Consider the following 19,531-nt stretch of genomic DNA (forward strand, 5'->3'; position numbering starts at 1 on the left):
AACTTTTTCGTAAATTACAAAATCTAAGTCAGTTGCGTTATAAAGATATCACAATTTAAATTTGATTCTACACACACGATTTAAATAACACATTACAGAGAAGATAAAATTGTATTTTTAGATGAGACGAGGTGTTCTCCGTGTTCAGAGTTATATGAAAAGCTTTAATTTGAATGTATTAACTATATTTCTTTACTTAATTTTGTATTTTTCAAAAATATATTTTTTTGATCAGTTACGCCATATATAGCTTTAAATTAAAATAATTGATTTTTTAAGTTCTGTTTTTAGGAAACGATACTCAATTGTAAAAAATACCAACAAAGATCCGATTTATGAGTTATCGTTTAAAATATATATAGAGTTAATCTTCAAAAACTTCCCCTCTTTTTACAGAGTAACATCTAGGAAAAAGAATTAAGCCAAAAACAAACAAACAAACAAACAAACAAAATAATTACATACATGTATATGTTGACGAATTACTTTTCATAGTATGAGATCTGCACTAAATTAAGGGACCCATGATTTTTTTCACCTCCAAAGTTATTTATCCACATTTTGTTATAAAACTATCAGGCATGTAGCAACTGGGCTGCCCCCATTTTTTTTCAAACACAACTTTTACTATTGAAATGTTCATTGAAAGGCTGCCCCCACCACTTAATTTTGGCTAAAGTAAACTGATATAATGGTAATGTAGTAATTGTATGAAGAAAATTTGATACTGAAAGAAGTATGTATTGAAAAAAGCTTGCCTTAAACCCCCCTTTTTGCTTGTCAACTTCTTTCGGGTGAGTAATGTTTTTTCTCTGGCTTCTCCCCCCCCCCTTTCAAAAACGATGCTACGCCACTGACTGTAGTTTGAGCGTACATTTGTATTTACAAAGTTGTTTAAGGAATGAACTAAATAGCTACCCACGAAGCGGTTTAAAAAAAAACCACGACGGACGACGACGAACGAAAAGAAATAGAAATGGGTTATCTGATTGACTCAGGTGTACTAAAAAAGAAAAAAAATAACACTTGCCTTTAAAATTAGAGAGAGAGAATGATCCGGACCGTATATGATTGACCAATGCGGACAAGCTGAATGATTTGGTGGCAGAAAGTAAGTGTGCTGCAAGTGAATCAACTATTTTCATCTACTTATACTCTAAAATTAGTATTGGGAGAGGCCTAGGACTAAAATAGGCTTTGCCTGCTGCCTAATCCCATTCACTTATGTGAATAAAATTTTGTATGAATAAAAAAAAAGAAGATAGAATTGCATTCAGGAAAAAAAAAGAGGACGGAAGAAGTGGAAAAAATATGCAAATGGAGAATTCAACATTTAAGTATAATGTAAGTAAACACCTGAAATATATGTACAGCTAGGCACGCAGCATCAGGGGGAGCCAGGCCCCCACATTTTTCAGATATCATGTTCTAAATTTGGAATTTACTTGTAAATTTTGCACCCCGTAGTAAATTCAAAATTTACAACATGGTACAGACATAACTTTGTACTATATAGTAAAATTTAAGAGTCCCCCCCACTTTTGTTGCAGTGCGCTGTGCAGTTAAATTAAGGTAATATAGTATGTTTGGGTAAGAAAGTTGATATTTAAAAAAAAGTTGCCCCCTTCCTCCCCACGAAATAGGATTTTGGAGTTTGTGAGTTTGTACAATTTTACCTTTTTTCTTTTTTGCTTGTCAAGATCTTTTAGGTAAGTTGAAAATATTTTCTATGGCTGCACCCCTTTCAAAAACGATGCTACGACACCGTATGTATAAAATGTATAAAAGAAAGTAACACATTGAGAAAGAAAGTACGAGGGGTGATCAAAAAGTTCGCGAACTAATTGAATAACTCCCATACAAGAAACAATATTTGGTTTAAGTGTTGATTGTATTTTAAATTAGTCCTCTCCAATTTTAATGCACATCTACCACCGTTCTGCGCATGCGCGAAGAACGTGATATAGGCGGTCACGTGACCCCCTCCGTAGCGTTCTGTCACAAACGCCGAAAGATTTTTCTGAGTTTTATATTTCTCTCCATGTAAGTTAATTTTTATAACAAGAACAGTTCATTTGTCAGAAATGGTCAAATCTCGGCAACAGAATGGGTGGATACGAATATCATTTCGAAAAATAAGCATGCATGGCGACTATTAAAACCCAAATCTTCTGTCTCGGAAGAGACGTTTATTCAAAGTGGATAGAGAATGGGTGCCTCCTTTTTATCATATCTAATATGTTTTAAATCCAAAGTAAACAATATTTCAGGTATTTAATAATTATAATATTGTTAAAATATTCAACTATTTTTCAAAGTGTAAATTGAAAGTCTTTGATAGCAGGTTGCTTAATTAAAAACACATCTTTTTTTAAAATTTGCTTTCGCTGGGCAACTTAACAAGTATCATTTTTATAACCATCTGCCTTCCTTTACTAAAATGACCAATCCAATCATTGATTGAATTTATAGGAAGTCATTTGTCTTTATAAAGTGTGTACAAGCTATTATACGCTACTTCCAAGGAATTTTTAAGATATACAATAAATTTTGCAGTCCTTTTGTTAAACAAGTACGACTGAGACAGCCATTTTTCGTCACAAGTGACCTACATTGTGACGTCATTTTCATATTGTGACGTCACAAACTAGGAGCAAAACTTTATTCAGCATATGCTATTTATAGAACTTGTGTGTGGCTATATGTGTACCAAATTATTTTTAGCTCACCTGAGCCGAAGGCTCAAGTGAGCTTTTCTGATCACATTTTGTCCGTCTGTCTGTCTGTAAACTTTTCACATTTTCGACTTCTTCTCAAGAATTCAATAGTGGTCTTTCAACAAACTTGCCACAAAGCATCCTTGGGTGAAGGGGATTCAAGTTGTTAAAATGAAGGGCCACGCCTCTCATTCAAGGAAAATATCTTCAGAATTAGTGAAAATTTGGTGGTATGTTTTTAAAAATCTTCTTCTCAAGAACCACTGTGCCAGGAAAGATTAAAAATTTTGGGGAAACATCCTCAGGTAGTGTAGATTAGTTTGTTCCAATCATGTCCCCAGGGGGTAAGGGCGGGGCCACAATGGCCGACCAAAGTTTTACATTGAAATATATAGTAAATTCTTTAAAAATCTTCTTCTTAAGAACAGCAAAGCCATAATTGCTAATATTTATATGGATGCATCCCCAGGTAGTGCAGATTCAAGTTTGTTCAAATCATGACCCCCGGGGGTAGGGCGGGGCCACAATGGCTGACCAAATTTTTATATTGAAATATATAGGAAAATTCTTTAAAAATTCTTTTTCTTAAGAACAGCAAAGCCATAATTGTTAATATTTATATAAATAAATATGGAAGCATCCCCAGGTAGTGTAGATTCAAGTTTGTTCAAATCATGACCCCGGGGTAGGGCGGGGCCACAATGGCCGACCAAAGTTTTATATAGAAATATATTGGAAAATTCTTTAAAAATCTTCTTCTTAAGAACAGCAAAGCCATAATTGCTCATATTTATATGGAAGCATCCCCAGGTAGTGTAGATTCAAGTTTGTTCAAATCATGACCCCGGGGGTAGGGTGGGGCCGCAATGGCTGACCAAAGTTTTATATAGAAATATATAGGAAAATTCTTTAAAATACTTTTTCTCAAGAACAGCAAAGCCATAATTGCTAATATTTATGTGGAAGCATCCCCAGGTAGTGTAGATTCAAGTTTGTTCCAATCATGACCCCGGGGGTAGGGCGGAGCCACAATGGCCGACCAAAGTTTTATATAGAAATATATAGGAAAACTCTTTAAAAATCTTCTTCTCAAGAATAGCAAAGCCATAATTGCTCATATTTATATGGATGCATCCTCAGGTAGTGTAGATTCAAGTTTGTTCAAATCATGTCACCCGGGGGTAGGGAGGGGTCACTATGGCCGACCAAATATTTATATTGAAATATATAGGAAAATTCTTTAAAAATCTTCTTCTTAAGAACAGCAAAGCCATAATTGCTAATATTTATATGGATGCATCCCCAGGTAGTGCAGATTCAAGTTTGTTCAAATCATGACCCCCGGGGGTAGGGCGGGGCCACAATGACCAAAGTTTTATATTGAAATATATACAAAATTCTTTAAAAATCCTTTCTTAAGAACAGCAAAGCCATAATTGCTAATATTTATATGGAAGCATCCCCAGGTAGTGTAGATTCAAGTTTGTTCAAATCATGACCCCCGGGGGTAGAACTGTGCCAGAATGGCCGACCAAATTTTTACATTGAAATATATAGGAAAATTCTTTAAAAATTCTTTTTCTTAAGAACAGCAAAGCCATAATTGTTAATATTTATATAAATAAATATGGAAGCATCCCCTGAGGTAGTGTAGATTCAAGTTTGTTCAAATAATGTCCCCTGGGGGTAGGGTGGGGCCGCAATGGCTGACCAAAGTTTTATATTGAAATATATAGGAAAATTCTTTAAATTACTTTTTCTCAAGAACAGCAAAGCCATAATTGCTAATAATATATGTGGAAGCATCCCCAGGTAGTGTAGATTCAAGTTTGTTCCAATCATAGGGCAGAGCCACAATGGGGAAGTTTTATATTAAAATATATAGGAAAACTCTTTAAAAATCTTCTACTCAAGAATAGCAAAGCCATAATTGCTCATATTTATATGGATGCATCCTCAGGTAGTGTAGATTCAAGTTTGTTCAAATCATGTCCCCTAGGGGTAGGGCGGGGCCAAACGTTTGATTTTACACTTTTATATATTTCTACTTTTTCCTAGCCACAATGCTCGGGTGAGCGATGTGGCCCATGGGCCTCTTGTTTAATCTGATTTGTGGTTTTGTAGATATTGAGTTAGTTCGCGAACTTTTTGATTTACCCTTATATATACACTGTATGAATTATATCCCATCATCTCAGATTCAATAGTGGTCTTTTACAGACATAAAGAGTTGTGAAGTGAGATGAAAAGTTGTGAAACTCTCAAATGCTCTCTGAAAATATCTTCAGGAAACAAACAGTGTCACTTTGAATTCTTATCTTGACTACTCTTGACCTTTGAACTTTTTACCCCAAAATCAAATTAAGGTATTAGATGTATAACAAGCATTGTTGAAGAATGAAATTTTACTTTATATTTCCTTATCTTTAGTGTTTTGAGGCTTTAATTCCAAAGTTACATAAAGTTTTGTCCAGACATATCTGATAAAAGTAGAATTTTCAGTATCATACCCCCGCTGTTTTAAACAGTGAAAAAATAAAGGAATTCTGTGAAATAAACTCATTTTCAGACTTAAATTTTACTTTAGATGAACAAAAATAACACAGACGCTTCACAATAAAAGACTTTTTCTTCAAAAGTTACAATTAATTAATAAAATTTCCAGATTAAAATACGTTAATCAATGCTAAGTGTGTATTTCTTATAAAAACAATTAATTTTTAAATTTTTTTAATTAAAAAAAGAAAAGAGTGGGCTAAAAATTTCTTTGATAGAAAATGACTCTAATCAATGTTGTACAAAAATAAAATACATAAAATATTTTTTACCAGGATATTTTATAATTAAGCATTTACTACCCCTTCCCCCAATTTTAGTATCCGTTTGCTGACACACAAATATAACTTTTCATTCTCAACACTATTAGTATGATTATGCCATACTTATATATTGATAAGTGTATAAAACAACATAAATAAATAAGCCTCATGACATTTTTAACAATGTCCTTGACCTTTTAACCTTGAAAAAAAAAACAACATATTTATACACTTGTACAAGAACAATTCTGGGAGATGAAAAAAAAATGTACATGTAATCTTGTTCTTATATTAGTTTAAAAAAGTATGGTATTTTTTCCTCATATGTACAGAGAATTGCAAAAATCATGAAAATGAAATCAATTTAATATAAATATTTATTATGATACCCCCCTCCCCATCTATTTTTTTTCTCTATGAAATAAATACCTAGGGCCACACCAATTTAACTTCTTGTTCGTCGGACTTTTGATGAAAAAAGTACGAGCGGGCTAGCGGTTAAATAATAATATTATTACTTTTTAGTAGGCAATTTTTTTAGACGGGGCATGAAAAAAATTGAGCGGAAAAATTATATTTTTTCTGATTTGCAGAGTAAGTAGATAAAAAGTACGATAGATAGAGCGGAAATGCAACAGAAAACAGCACAGAATTCCTATGGTGCGGAAATTTTAAATTAATATTATTTTTATAGTTTTGTTTAAGTACCAGCGCGCGGGTCCGACGAACAAAAAATTTTATTGGTGTGGCCTAGATTAAAAAACCAAAATGTGTTTTCCCTATTTTTTCTTCTTTTTTTAAATAATAGTAGAAATTATTTAGTCCTTAAAGTTTTGTTCTTTTTTTTTAAATTTTATTTTATTAATTTCCTCTCTGTTACGGGTATTTTATAAACCTTTAATTTAGAACCTGGAAGATTTTTTTTTTCATTTTGGAAACACAACCTTAGTATACAGTCATGTAGTTATACAACAAAAAACATATGTTATGTCCAGAATATGTTTTTTTACATCAGAGAAAACTCAGGGAATTTTTTTTTTTGCAAACAAATGACAATGTGCATGTACCGATCTATATAGCTGTAACCGCGGTCTAGTTTAGTGAATTAACATGATTATAGATGCACACTTCCATGTGTTTCTTTACTATGTTTACTGAAAAACGACTAGAAATAAAGAAAATCTGTTAAAATATTACATAGTTTAAAGAAATAAAAAAAAATTACCTCGTTTTCTCTACACATCGAAAGATGTGCTATTTTTAGAACATGGAAAAACCCAAGTATGTATTGTACTTTGAAAAAGATTGTTTATGCAGCAATTTGTCTAACAAAACTACTATATCATGGTTTTCTATCAATCTAACATTTGTTCTTTCCTCTGTTAAGTATATTTTTCTCATCTGATGGCATGAATAATGCCAGCGTCTATCAAGCCGTGTTGACGAAGATTTTTTGCTTGTTTAAACGGTCGATAACTCTTAGACAGAAACAGTGTTACGACATCGGCAATCATCGGCAAACGCCGTCATTTTTACCGGAAGTGCCCTGTTATACATCTAAATCCTTAAAATTATTTTGGAAATGCGAAAAAATGCCATTGCAAAAGGACTTTTGAGAATAGCGTTCGGAAACGATAGTATTACAGGCAGATAAAACGACATACACCCAAAAAGACGGACAGACAGATCCAAATTAATATCTTCGACTTCAGAGAAAACAGGAAACAATAATGGCCTATGACATCATGTAAGGATGGAGATGCATAACTTTATGTGTTGGTTATTTCTTTATATGTATTGATCAAGAAGCAGTCCCCTTAAATGGTTTCTTTATTAACATATCATCATTATAGCATAAGCAATTTAATGAACCCTTAAAAATGATTTTTTAAAAAAGATTTTAAAAAATATATATTGTCTGCTTAATTAAATACGGCGGGGTACCGGAAGTACCTCTGTAAGTTTTTGATGGACCCTGTACTTCCGGCTTGTAACTTTGAAAACACGATTAAATCGGTTTAAAGCGCCTAAAAACGGAAAGCGTTTCTTCTGGTATGCAAGTCTTCCTTCAAAGACAACTGCAATAATATTTTCAATTTCTTTGCTGGAGAAGAGAGACCATGCGTGTTTCATACCAAAAAGCACTTCATTTATGTCGTCACCATCTTTGGGCTTTGACAAGATCACTAATACTGAGCGGCTTTTCTTCATATTCTCAAAGTTGCACATCCCGAACATCCGCGTAGTCTCCATGAATTGGTGGAACAAAACACTCGAACCCATTGTGTTGAAGATATCTAAAGATCTCAAGCACGTACTTAATAATATCTGAATTTGTATCGTCAAAAAGAACATAAACATCATAGGAATAATGTACGTTTTTACTTTTTGTGAAAAGACTTTTTAGCATGATGGCATCAAACCTTAATACTCTGGCTATAAATATGGCGACTAAAGCTGTAGCAGGAATAAGAAGCAGAGTGAAAAAAGTTCTGTCGAATTCTTTTTCTATACAATTGTCAAACGTTATCTCAGCACGAAGAATACCATGTGAATCTGTTCGACACAGTAGAGGATTTGAACTATTGACCTTTGACCCTAATCTCCATGCTTTGATCCATTTTTCCTGACACGTACATGACACACTGTTTCGTCCAAACCAGACCTTACTAGCATCAATGTCTGCAAATCCTCGCGTGAGCTTTGGTAGACCGTGGTCCGTGAGGTATAGGCTTTCCAGATTTCCTAGCCTGGAAAGAACTGTGTCAGATATCTCCGTGACCTGGTTCCCGGATAAGTCTAAGACACTGAGTTTCCTGAGATAGTTAACTGGCATTACTTCTGTAATCGCGTTGTTGCTGCAGTTCAGTTCTATGTTGTAAATAGTTTCAGGAAGATACGTTGGAAGACTTGTAAGATTTTGATTCGAACAGTCCACGATCATCCGATATCTACTAGGTTGCTCTATACACGTACAGACAGACGGACAAAAATTTTGTTTGTGACATACAAACATGTCTAACAACGACGAATCATTAAATACATTTAAAACATTTAAATTCTTCAGATGCTCAGGTGATGAACAAGTATACAGACCGTCAATTGGTAAGTAATAAAATCTTTTAAACACCTCGATATCTCCGAACAATAGCGCTCCAAAATTACAATCGCAAGGGATGTCAAGTTTCTCATACGTCATTTTGCCAATTAGTTCGTACTGGTTTATATTTCGAAGCGACTCGATGCTAGATCCGAACAGTAGCTGGAAGGGGTGTTGATTCAGGGTAGAGTTGTTTAGAACCACCTCACCGCCACCATATTGCACCCCTGGTTGTAAGATACCTTCTGCTTTTGCAAAGGTTATATTACAGCTAGCCATTGTAATGTTACAGAAGGCCCTACGCTTAAAATAAACATTGGATACGTCATAAGATTCGAAATTATTGTTTGATAAATCCGTGAAAAAAATTTCTGTACCAGCCTTCATGAAAGTGTTTGGTCCTACAGTCTTTATGTTCGTATTGACTAGAAGAAGAACACGCAAGTTAGGCATACCAGAGAAAGTTTCATTTGTTATAGATGAAATGGGATTTTCACTTAAATCTAAAATGTCCAGAACATTCAAACAGTTAATTCCTTCAATACTTTGTATTCTGTTTCCTTTGAGCTTCAGAGTGACCAGTGTGTTGTTAAATTCACACAAGTTGTCTGGTAGCCTGCCCATTCTTTCATTTTCATGGACCAGCCAATAAAAGGAAGAAGAGTCATTTCCAACGATATTCGATCTTCCAAACGTATTCACGTACTCTACAAACAAGGGCAGATAACTAATACTTGGATCGAGCTGCCAGATAGGTTTTCCCTCGCAGGCGCAGCATCGGTCGTAATCGTCAGCCTCTCGGGGGAGACAGGAATTCGTACAGAGCAAGTTGGGCTTTTCCAGTCCAGATTCAGATTTCCAGCTGTGAAATTCATTTACACCAAAAACAAATGAAACAATATGAATGATGACCGTCACTTTTAAAACGTTCATTGTATAAAAGAAGCTTCACACAAGCCAGTTTCTCTCTACTCTTCTCTCTCTTTCTCTCTCTCTTGTGGACATTCGTTTAAATGAAAACATAAACTTTATACTTGGGAAAGACTTCCTCTAACCGATTCGTCCAATTATTTTATTTAAAGCTCTGCTATTGTTAAATATATCGATAATCTACAGACATGACTGTACGGATAAGCATCTTTATCACCACATATCACACCTTTCTAGAATCAAATTTCATCTTTTGAATGTACGAGCATGGTGGCTTTGAAACAATTCTTTACAATAGGGATGTCGTAAATTATAATCATCATTCACTGTGCTGGAACATGTTGAAGACTTCATTTTAAAATAACTTCTGATTGGCCAGAAATTGAGATCAAGATAGATAGTCATCTCGTATAACGCAGGAAGCAAAAACTCATGATTATTTTCAGCACTTCATACATTTGTTTAAATATCAGTTTAAAAAAATATTCTCACAAATAATCACCAATAATATTATTAAAGAGGCATGTATTTTAAATGAACTGATGAAGTTTCGGTTCAAATACTCAGTATCAAGAGCACGAAAACTAGTGTTCCTGGTAACGCATGTCCCGCCGCCTATTTTGTATCTTATTTCATGAAATATGAAGATAACGAACAATATTCAAGATCAAATGTCCATAAAACATACAAAATAGGAGCGGAGCTAACACGGACCTCCAACACATCAGAGGTTGGATCAGGTGCCATGAAGAAGTGAGCATCCCCTGCCGACCGGTCACATCCGCCGTGTTCTTCTTGTCATGATCGGAAAATAACGGGAAAATCCGTCGTCAATTCAGTGTATAAATAATGAACTAAGAATTGGTATATGAAAAACTTCATAGAGGATATTCAATGTTTTGTCGTTGAATATGGAATTTATTTCACGAGTGGGACAGGATTTTTGATATTTTCACGAGTGCGAAGCACGAGTGAAAATATCAAAAAATCCTGTCTCACGAGTGAAATAAATTCCATATTCAACTACAAAACATTGAATTTTCTGTTTATTACATTTTTTAAAAAAATTCTTTGATTTTTCCTATGTCTCTGTCTTTTTGTAATATACAGTCATAGGCTCGTGACGTCATAGTTGAGTGGTTGAGACGTCATAGCTAAGTGAGGTGAAAACACTGTAAACATGGATTTAGCAACATATTTTTGGTAATTTTGACAGTTTTATTCGCTGTCAGAATGGTTTATTTATTTTCATCTATCTTATATTAGGTCAAGGAAGATTTTTTTTACAGCAATCTTCGTTATGGGAAGGGAAATCGAAAGTTTTCCCGCCCTTCTGATATTCGTCACACTGTGACAGGATATCATTTTGATATCCTTTCACACTGTGACAGGATATCATTTTTATTCAATGAATAAATCATAGTATTTCACGGGTAAAAATGTAATAAAGTCAGATATTTACTGATAAATTGTATTTGATGAAAAGGTCAATGTATCGACCAAAGAACTTACAAATGATGGATTTAAACGAGACTGCTGATATTCTTGATTCATCAATTTTTTTGTCAATAATTTAGCCTTTTTTTAAATTGTTCATACGTAGAGCATGCATGCTCTTGCGTATCGAATCAACCGAGATATATAAACTCGGTATGCAGGTGATAAATGTATTTTGTTGCAGAAGTAAGGGAAGATGAAGATTGAGGATAAAAATTAATCTAAGAGTTGTCAGCCATTTATTTACTAATAGCACTATAGGTCATGGAAAGAAAATATCATTTTAAAGATAACATGATGGCAATGGAATCGGAAAATCAAAGAAAATACGGTTCCCACACCCTCAAAGGAATACACGGACTCTTGGAAACTCCAGAGATGGAATGAGGTGCTTAGGAGTAGTAAGCATCCCCTATTGACCGGTCATAAATGCCTTCGAGCATTATAGCTCCTATAATATATTTGCTCATATTGAGACCCCCCCTCCCCCTCAGCAACTGCTTGTAAATTTAAAAGATCTGAATTCGGCATGTATTGTCATCAAGAGACGGTTAAATGACCTTTTTCGAGCATCTACCGCGGTTTTACGTTCTCAGCCAAAGAGTCTCTCTCGTGTTCTGCAGTTGGAGTAATGATTTGCAAAAAAAACTATACTAGGAAGTTAGAGGTTGTGATTTTCCCGCCCAAAAGACGTGATTGTGTTGTAGTCCTTTACAAGTACAGTTTACCTGTAGGACAAGCGATAACATGGCGTTACACATGTTACCTAAAACAATGTTCTCAAGCACCATGGTCTGACATTATCACCTCTTCTCTGCATGCTACTACTACCGGAACAGACGAGACGAAAATATACAAATTATCAAAACGCGTCGCAGACGTCTGCTGATATTGTCCCATCGCTACAAGATAACACGGACCCATTGAAGTAAAAGAACTTGAACAGAAGTTGTTTTACCAACATACACGTCACTACCGTTATTATTACAAGTGTCTTTTTTGATATCATGATTATCTTGGTTCGATATTGTATAAGGACCTTTATCATTTTGTTATGAGTGTTTTCTTCAGTAAATGATATCATTGTAAAGGTCAATCCAAAATTCTACATTTATTACGCAATTTGAGGACGGTCATCAAGATCGACAAACAACAACGTGTCTTTGATATACTATGTTTAAATTCGCTATAAGTATGTATAGATATCAAAATCATGAATGCAAGAAAATTCTGAGCAAAGTTAACAAACTTTAAGGTGCAAACAAAATGGATCCATACTCGCAACAAACTGCTGGTTTCTCCCAGTGATACCAGTGAAACCAACATTCCTATGCACATCAGCAAATCCTATGCACATCTTCTCCCTGCATAGCTTTTCCATGGAGAATCAGTAAAAGGTTAACATTGAAATATTCATCAACATAATAAAAAAAAAATAAAAGTATGTCTCTTGTAATAAAATTCTGCTGAAATAACACTCACAAATATTCTGAATTCCATAAAAATTCCAAAAAAGACTATTACTTAATTTATTTTTAAAAGTAGAAAATAAGAAAAAGGGAAAAAAGCAATCTATTAACAAAGTCTCTTCTCCCTCCATACAAACGTATCTACTGAAGCATAATTTTGCTACATACAAACTTATACTATTTTGCTCCATACAAACTTATCTATACTATTTTGCTCCATACAAACGTATGTACATTATTTTGCTGAAAAACAAACGTATCTACATTATTCTGCTTCATCCAAACGTATCAACTTTATTTTGCTCCATACAAACGTATCTATATTATTTTACTGTATACAAACGTATCCACATTATTTTCTATGTACATTATTTTGCTGAAAAACAAACGTATCTACATTATTCTGCTTCATACAAACGTATCTACATTATTCTGCTTCATACAAACGTATCTACATTATTTTGCTTCATGGTAAATTCATACAAACGTATCTAGTACATTATTTTTCTCCATACAAACGTATCTACATTATTTTGCTGAAAAACATACCTACATTATTCTGCTTCATACAAACGTATCTACATTATTTTGCTTCATACAAACCTATCTACATTATTTTGCTCATACAAACATATCAATATCATTTTCCTGTATACAGACATATCTACATTAATTTATTATAAACGTATATTCACTATTTTGCTTTTTACAAACGTATCTACACTATTTTGCTTCATACAAACGTATCTAGTATATTATTTTTCTCCATACAAACGTATCTACATTACTTTGCTTCATACAGTTGTATCTACATTATTTTGCTTCATACAAACGTATCGCATAATTTTGCTGCATTCAAACGTATCTATACTATTTTGTGCCATATAAGCATATGTACATAATTTTGCTTCATACAAACGTAACTACATAATTTTGCTTCATACAAACGTACTTACATTATTCTGCTTCCTATAAACGTATCTACATTATTTTGCTTCATACAAACCTATCTACATTATTTTGCTCATACAAACATATCAATATCATTTTCCTGTATACAGACATATCTAAATTAATTTTTTATAAACGTATATTCACTATTTTGCTTTTTACAAACGTATCTACACTATTTTACTTCATACAAACGTATCTAGTATATTATTTTTCTCCATACAAACGTATCTACATTACTTTGCTTCATACAGTTGTATCTACATTATTTTGCTACATACAAACGTATCGCATAATTTTGCTGCATTCAAACGTATCTATACTATTTTGTGCCATATAAGCATATCTACATAATTTTGCTTCATACAAACGTAACTACATAATTTTGCTTCATACAAACGTACTTACATTATTTTGCTTCATACAAACGTATATACATTATTTTGCTCCATACAGACGAATCTACAATATTTTGCTGAAAAACAAACATATCTACATTATTCTGCTTCATACAAACGTATCTATATTATTTTGCTCCATACAAACGTATCTACATCATTTTGCTCATACAAACATATCAACATTATTTTCCTGTTTACAGAAGTATCTGTACTATTTTGCTTCTTACAAACGTATCTACATTATTTTGCTTCATACAAACATTTCTACATTATTTTGCTCCATAGAAACGTATCTACATTATTTTGCTGTATACAAACATATCTAAATTATTTTGTTGTATAAAAACGTATCTACACTATTTTGCTTCATACAAACGTATCTACACTATTTTGCTTGATACAAACGTATCTACATTATTTTGCTCCATGGAAACGTAACTACATTTTTTGCTTCATACAAACGTATCTATGCTATTTTGCTTCATACAAACTTATTCACATTATTTTGTGCCATACAAACGTATTCACATTATTTTCCTCCATAGAAACGTTTCTTTAATATTTTGCTTCATACAAACGAATCAACATAATTTTGCTGCAAGCAAACGTTATTATGTATAATACTAGTATTATGCTCCATTCAAACATAAATGCATTATTTTGCTCCATTCAAATGTATCAACATCATTTTGCTCATTATAAACGTATCTAGATTATTTTGCTCCATTCAAATGTATAAATTTACAACATTTTGCTCCAAACCAATGTATCTACAATATTAGTCTCCATATCTACAATATTTTGCGTTTAAACCAAAAGCTCCAAAAGCCCGTTTTACAACAGAAATTAAGATCAAAATTAAATTTTGGGAATAACTTTCTCTTAATATGATATTGAAAATAATTTGAATCTTTTATTAAGGAAATATTTTAATGTTACTAATATTTTTAGGGATTTATATATTTTGCAAGTTTTTACCCTCAACTAAAGTGTCCTAGTAACAAGGTCTTTTTTAAAACTAGTTTCTGCAGAACTTAGATAACCATGTTCTAAGACGCCGTAATTTTTTGCCCATTACATGATAGCGGTGAGATACCGATGTACTATAATCTATTCCATACAACCCTTGAGTCAATATATAGATTATTTCAAGTGCATAATATTCCTCGATGTTTCCGTTCCACTTTAGACAATTATCATTGTATTCCTGCGTGATAACTGATATATAGCACCGGTCGCCAAACCTTAGCGTTCATATTCCCAGATCTAAGGATGGCAAGCAGTCTGGTGACCATGAAGAATCACACCGGTCCAGTCCCGGTTTCTGAGGACCCGGATGTATCCGACAGCGAGGATTCCCTGATGATAGACAGCGAGGAGGAGAATTCCAGCAGCACCGACCTCAGATTCAGGAAACCCGACCACCCGGGATTTGAAAATTACGATAAATTCAGATTGTATATGGAAAATAAAAACACTCAAAGAAAAACAGACACAGATGTACGGATCGTCATCAGTTATTTACGCTCGGTCGACGAAAACAGAAACCCAGAGGATGTTCCAGCGGCCGAACTCGACCGATATTTGTCGACATTTTTTACCATTGTGAAGAAACATGATGGGAACGACTACGAGCCCGCGAGTCTGCGCGGGATGCTGTGTAGCATTGAACGTTACCTTAAAATGAAGAACTACGTCTCATCCGTCACCAGAGATGCTGCTTTTGTTGGCACCAGGCAGGCGCTCAAGTACAAACAACAACGACTCAGGGAAATCGGTAAAGGCATCAAGAAACCAAACGAGCCTGTTGGCAAACTGGGCTTCGATCGGATACACCAATTATTTTCCGAGCAAGAGATGGGGCCCCACACTCCGATGTCGGTCATTAACACTCTATGCTTCGTCATCATAGTTCACTTCAGACTAAGAAAAGCCATAGATCATAAGAATTTACAGTGGGGAGACATAGGGTTAAAGACAGATGGTAAAGGAAATGAGTACCTAGTGTATCAACCAATGTCAGCATCAAATCAGAGTTATAAAGCAAACAGAGCTGCTGCCGTAAAACTGTGTATCTGGAGCAGACCCGAACTAAAGGACAGAGACCCTATAAGTATTTATAAACTTTACTCCCAAAAAAGACCACCTAGCATGCAGCACGAGAACTCTCCTTTCTACCTGGGAATCACAACCATCAACCCAACTCCGATGCAATGCTGGTATCGAACATGTGCTATGGGGGTCAATAAACTGAGTGATTTAGTGCGCATGATCCGCAGCATTACTGGACTTCCGCGTACTACACTCGATGGATCAACTGAGAGCATCCTGTCCGCCAACTTCTCCATTCCGTCCACGAATGATCGTCTTCCGTATTCATACACGCCTATTACACCAGTTCCAAACTTCACCCCCATCAAACCTAAAGCTGAATTACTGGAGGCGTCCACAGAGGAAAACAGTCTGACGGAGACGATCAATGACGCGGAGGATGCCTCCCGTTCCGTGTGTCTGTCTGCCTCGGCGAGTCCTCTCTCACAGTCTGACAGCGACTCCCTTGTCAGCAATGAAGGCAAGGGTACGTATACCAAACAAAATCACACACAATGATGGGTGATGTGCACAATGATGAAATGATAATTTTTGCGCTAAAACAGCTACATTGCTGTTTTCTAAGCATTATTGAATTACAGTATGAAACGATTTTCATTTTAAATTTACCATTTTAAGTCTACCAAGTAATGAAATGTACGTTTTTGCAAAAAAAAAAAAAAAAAAAAAAAAAAAAAAAAAAAAAAAAAAAAATCTATTGAATTTAAATCAGATTTAATTAGGAATTATATATCAATAATTATACATTAATCGCTTCATATTGCAATGAATACCTAAATGCTATTAATCTAACGACGGTAGGGTACATTATAATTAATGAAAGTCAAAAATTAATTCAATATTTAGATTCATGTATATCAGTATACGGTAACGGATTAAAGGCTTGTGAGCACATATGAACCTATATACCAGGTCTACATTTCTTTATCACTTTTGGAAAGACACGGGACAATATGCTGTATCGCTGATAACTTGAGAATCGGAAAGTAGAAGGGTCTTAATGATAAGAGAAGTTTCCCAATATGGACGATGGTAATACATGTAGGTGGACTAGATATACGATATATTCCTACCATTCCTAATATCCAGGTAAGGAAGGGTAAATCTGTGCAGGTGCTAACTTTCAGATCCATGTTTCAGGTAACCATACACCTTTACAGAAAGCTAAGAAGGCGATCTATGCAGTAATTCAGACACTTGACCGATCAGACGTGAATAACCTACTTACATGGTTACGCCAGTATCGCCTTGATGAAGAAGAAGAAGAAGAAGAGATTCGTAAGGCATTCGTAGAATGATGACCTTTTCTTTTGGTGTCTCATGGTTCCTCCTGGCTATATTTCTGATCACCCATGGCCAGGTGTCCATCTGTATAATGTTCGCACATGTTTTACCTCTCCAGGATAGACTTGTCTTGAGTATTCTTGAGTTAAGCTATTCATAATTCTTCATTTAAAAGGTCGTGCCACTCCAAAGTCAATGTAATGGGTTAAATATTTTCATGAAAATGTCGAGGGAGAAAATCTTTTAAACTTCCTCTGAAGAAATTTTCGGGTAAAATGGCAAGTTTTTTTGTCCATGGGATATTGGTTAAGTATCCTTAAAAGATCATACAGTGTTGAGTGTTAATACCCATGTTTCTAAATTATTAAAGCTGTGTTTATTTGTCTTGATACATTTTACTTCTCTTCAAAACTTTACTGAATCTTTTTCAGCTGAGAGGAGCTCTGACAGTAGTATGACTCAAAAGGAGCCATGTACCGCTGAATACGAGGACACAAGGCATTTTACACTTGGCATAGAATTTAACCCGCGCGCAAGGCCTGGTGAGGAACCAATCAAAATTACTTCTGTTGTAACTGATAAACTTGCAAAAAACATACGAAAAGAAGAAAAATGGAACACATGCGTTCAAAAAAGCCGTAAAAGAGAATCTTTTTCAAGAGCCAGTGATGAGGAAAAAGATACGTCTCCGAATCTGAGTAAAAGAAATAAAATCGCCACACCAAACCCCGTCAATCTTACCAATGAAAATCTGTCAACCAGCGTGACGTCATATGATGACCTACCGAAGATAAATAAAAACATAACAAATGATATGGGGTGTAGTGCTTCCAGTAGCAATGCCACTGGAACCCAGATGTCAGAACATTTGTCCTCGACGACGGCAGACATTTTGCCAAACTTCACTTCCGGTTACAATCCTGTTCCACATGCTCATATGGCACCGATACAGCGCCCCTCGTTTTTCAGCACCCATGATCCTAACTGGGCCAGCTCCCTGCCCCACCCTTCTTTGTACCACAGGGGAGGGATGGACACCGTCACACCTATGACTGCGCATTGCAGCTACACACAGTATCAGTTTGCACAATCCTTGCATTCGGCAAGCTCTTGCCAATTCCCTCAAAGTAATTTGTAGCATTGTAACTTGTACAAACAAAAACTTTTTCTCAAATGTGCGTACATTTTCTACATTTCTTCAAAATGAGATATTTTATTCAATGTATTAAATTTTTGATCACATCATGATTATGTGAAAATAAAATGTTTATAGATGTGTCCTAGACATTGTCAGCTCATAGATTTATTTTCATCAAATTGAAAGATTTCCTTGGGATGTTCCAAGAAGAATCTGAATAATTACTGAGAAAAGTATGTACTTTATTCTTAATCTTATTATATACCAATATGAGTACATGTACCAGTTAAAGTTGGGTCCAAGTTCCACTCACTGATCAACTAACTTGCAACTGATGTCTGTACAATTGTCGTCTGTTCCTCTTTGTTTTCCCAAAGAAGAGATCAGAGAGGATTGTGAAGTACTCAGTATTCAGAGTAGGCACATATTAATCGTGCATGATCGAGGAAGGTCTTGTCACAAGGAATAGATACATGTACCTGATAAATATGTAAGCCCTAGAACAAACTGTTCAAAAGTTAAGGTCAATGTTAAAGTTTTCTTTTAAAGAAGCCTCTGAGTCAAACTCCGAAGTCCAGAATAAAATATTGGAACTATCGGTATTTTGCAAAGGTCTTTTGAAAAGAAATACACATTTAAAATATGAAAGCCTTAACATCAACAACACAAAACATGATGAAGGATAAAGTTTTCCGAAGTCGGTCAAACTATTGAAGGGTAAAAATTAAGGGTGCATAAGTGAAGGCCTTGTATCATAAAAAATACACATGTGAAATAAGTAAAGGCCTCAGCACAATCCATTCTGAAGTGATAACCATAACTTTTGAGCATTTCGTGTTAGTTTTAAGCGTTTATTCTCTGTGACAATTCAAGTTGGCCCGTGGGCTTTCATATTTTACAAGTATATCCTCTCCTTGGATACAACTGTTTTATCTCTTACCTTGGAGTTTAACTTGCATTTAAGAAACTTAAGCCTTCACCATGAACTGCATTTTCTAGACATAAATTATTATATAGTAAACAAAAGGCACTTGTTTCATACAGAGCTCTTTTTACTAGGAGGTATACATAGTTACATAATCACCCATCTTTCTTAATGTTACTTGTATTTAA

At 34.6% G+C, this 19,531-nt stretch overlaps 2 protein-coding genes across 2 annotated transcripts; one reads left to right on the forward strand and one right to left on the reverse strand.

The window, feature by feature from the left end:
• Positions 1–7,354: 7,354 nt before the first annotated feature.
• Positions 7,355–9,597, reverse strand: LOC134229045 (slit homolog 2 protein-like). Its single transcript, XM_062710749.1, has one exon. The coding sequence runs from the start codon at positions 9,567–9,569 to the stop codon at positions 7,752–7,754; it is 1,818 nt and encodes a 605-aa protein (XP_062566733.1). The 5' UTR covers positions 9,570–9,597; the 3' UTR covers positions 7,355–7,751.
• Positions 9,598–15,074: 5,477 nt separating this feature from the next.
• Positions 15,075–18,490, forward strand: LOC134229046 (uncharacterized). The gene is made up of 3 exons (XM_062710750.1): positions 15,075–16,462; positions 17,137–17,279; positions 17,750–18,490. Exons 1-3 carry the CDS (start codon positions 15,157–15,159, stop codon positions 18,416–18,418), a joined length of 2,118 nt encoding a protein of 705 aa, XP_062566734.1. The 5' UTR covers positions 15,075–15,156; the 3' UTR covers positions 18,419–18,490.
• Positions 18,491–19,531: the final 1,041 nt, after the last annotated feature.

This window comes from Saccostrea cucullata, unplaced genomic scaffold (assembly GCF_032062105.1).
Source record: "Saccostrea cucullata isolate Sc308-1 unplaced genomic scaffold, CSIRO_AGI_Scuc_v1 ctg1369, whole genome shotgun sequence".
Classification (NCBI taxonomy): Eukaryota; Metazoa; Mollusca; class Bivalvia; order Ostreida; family Ostreidae; genus Saccostrea; species Saccostrea cuccullata.

Bases quoted from the DNA above. Each gene is read 5' to 3' on its own strand.
- LOC134229046 (XM_062710750.1), top strand. From the start codon at position 15,157: ATGGCAAGCAGTCTGGTGACCATGAAGAATCACACCGGTCCAGTCCCG. The intron at 16,463-17,136 runs GTACGTATACCA...TCCATGTTTCAG, and splicing joins TGTCAGCAATGAAGGCAAGG to GTAACCATACACCTTTACAG. The intron at 17,280-17,749 runs GCATTCGTAGAA...ACTCAAAAGGAG, and splicing joins AAGAAGAAGAGATTCGTAAG to CCATGTACCGCTGAATACGA.
- LOC134229045 (XM_062710749.1), bottom strand. From the start codon at position 9,569: ATGAACGTTTTAAAAGTGACGGTCATCATTCATATTGTTTCATTTGTT.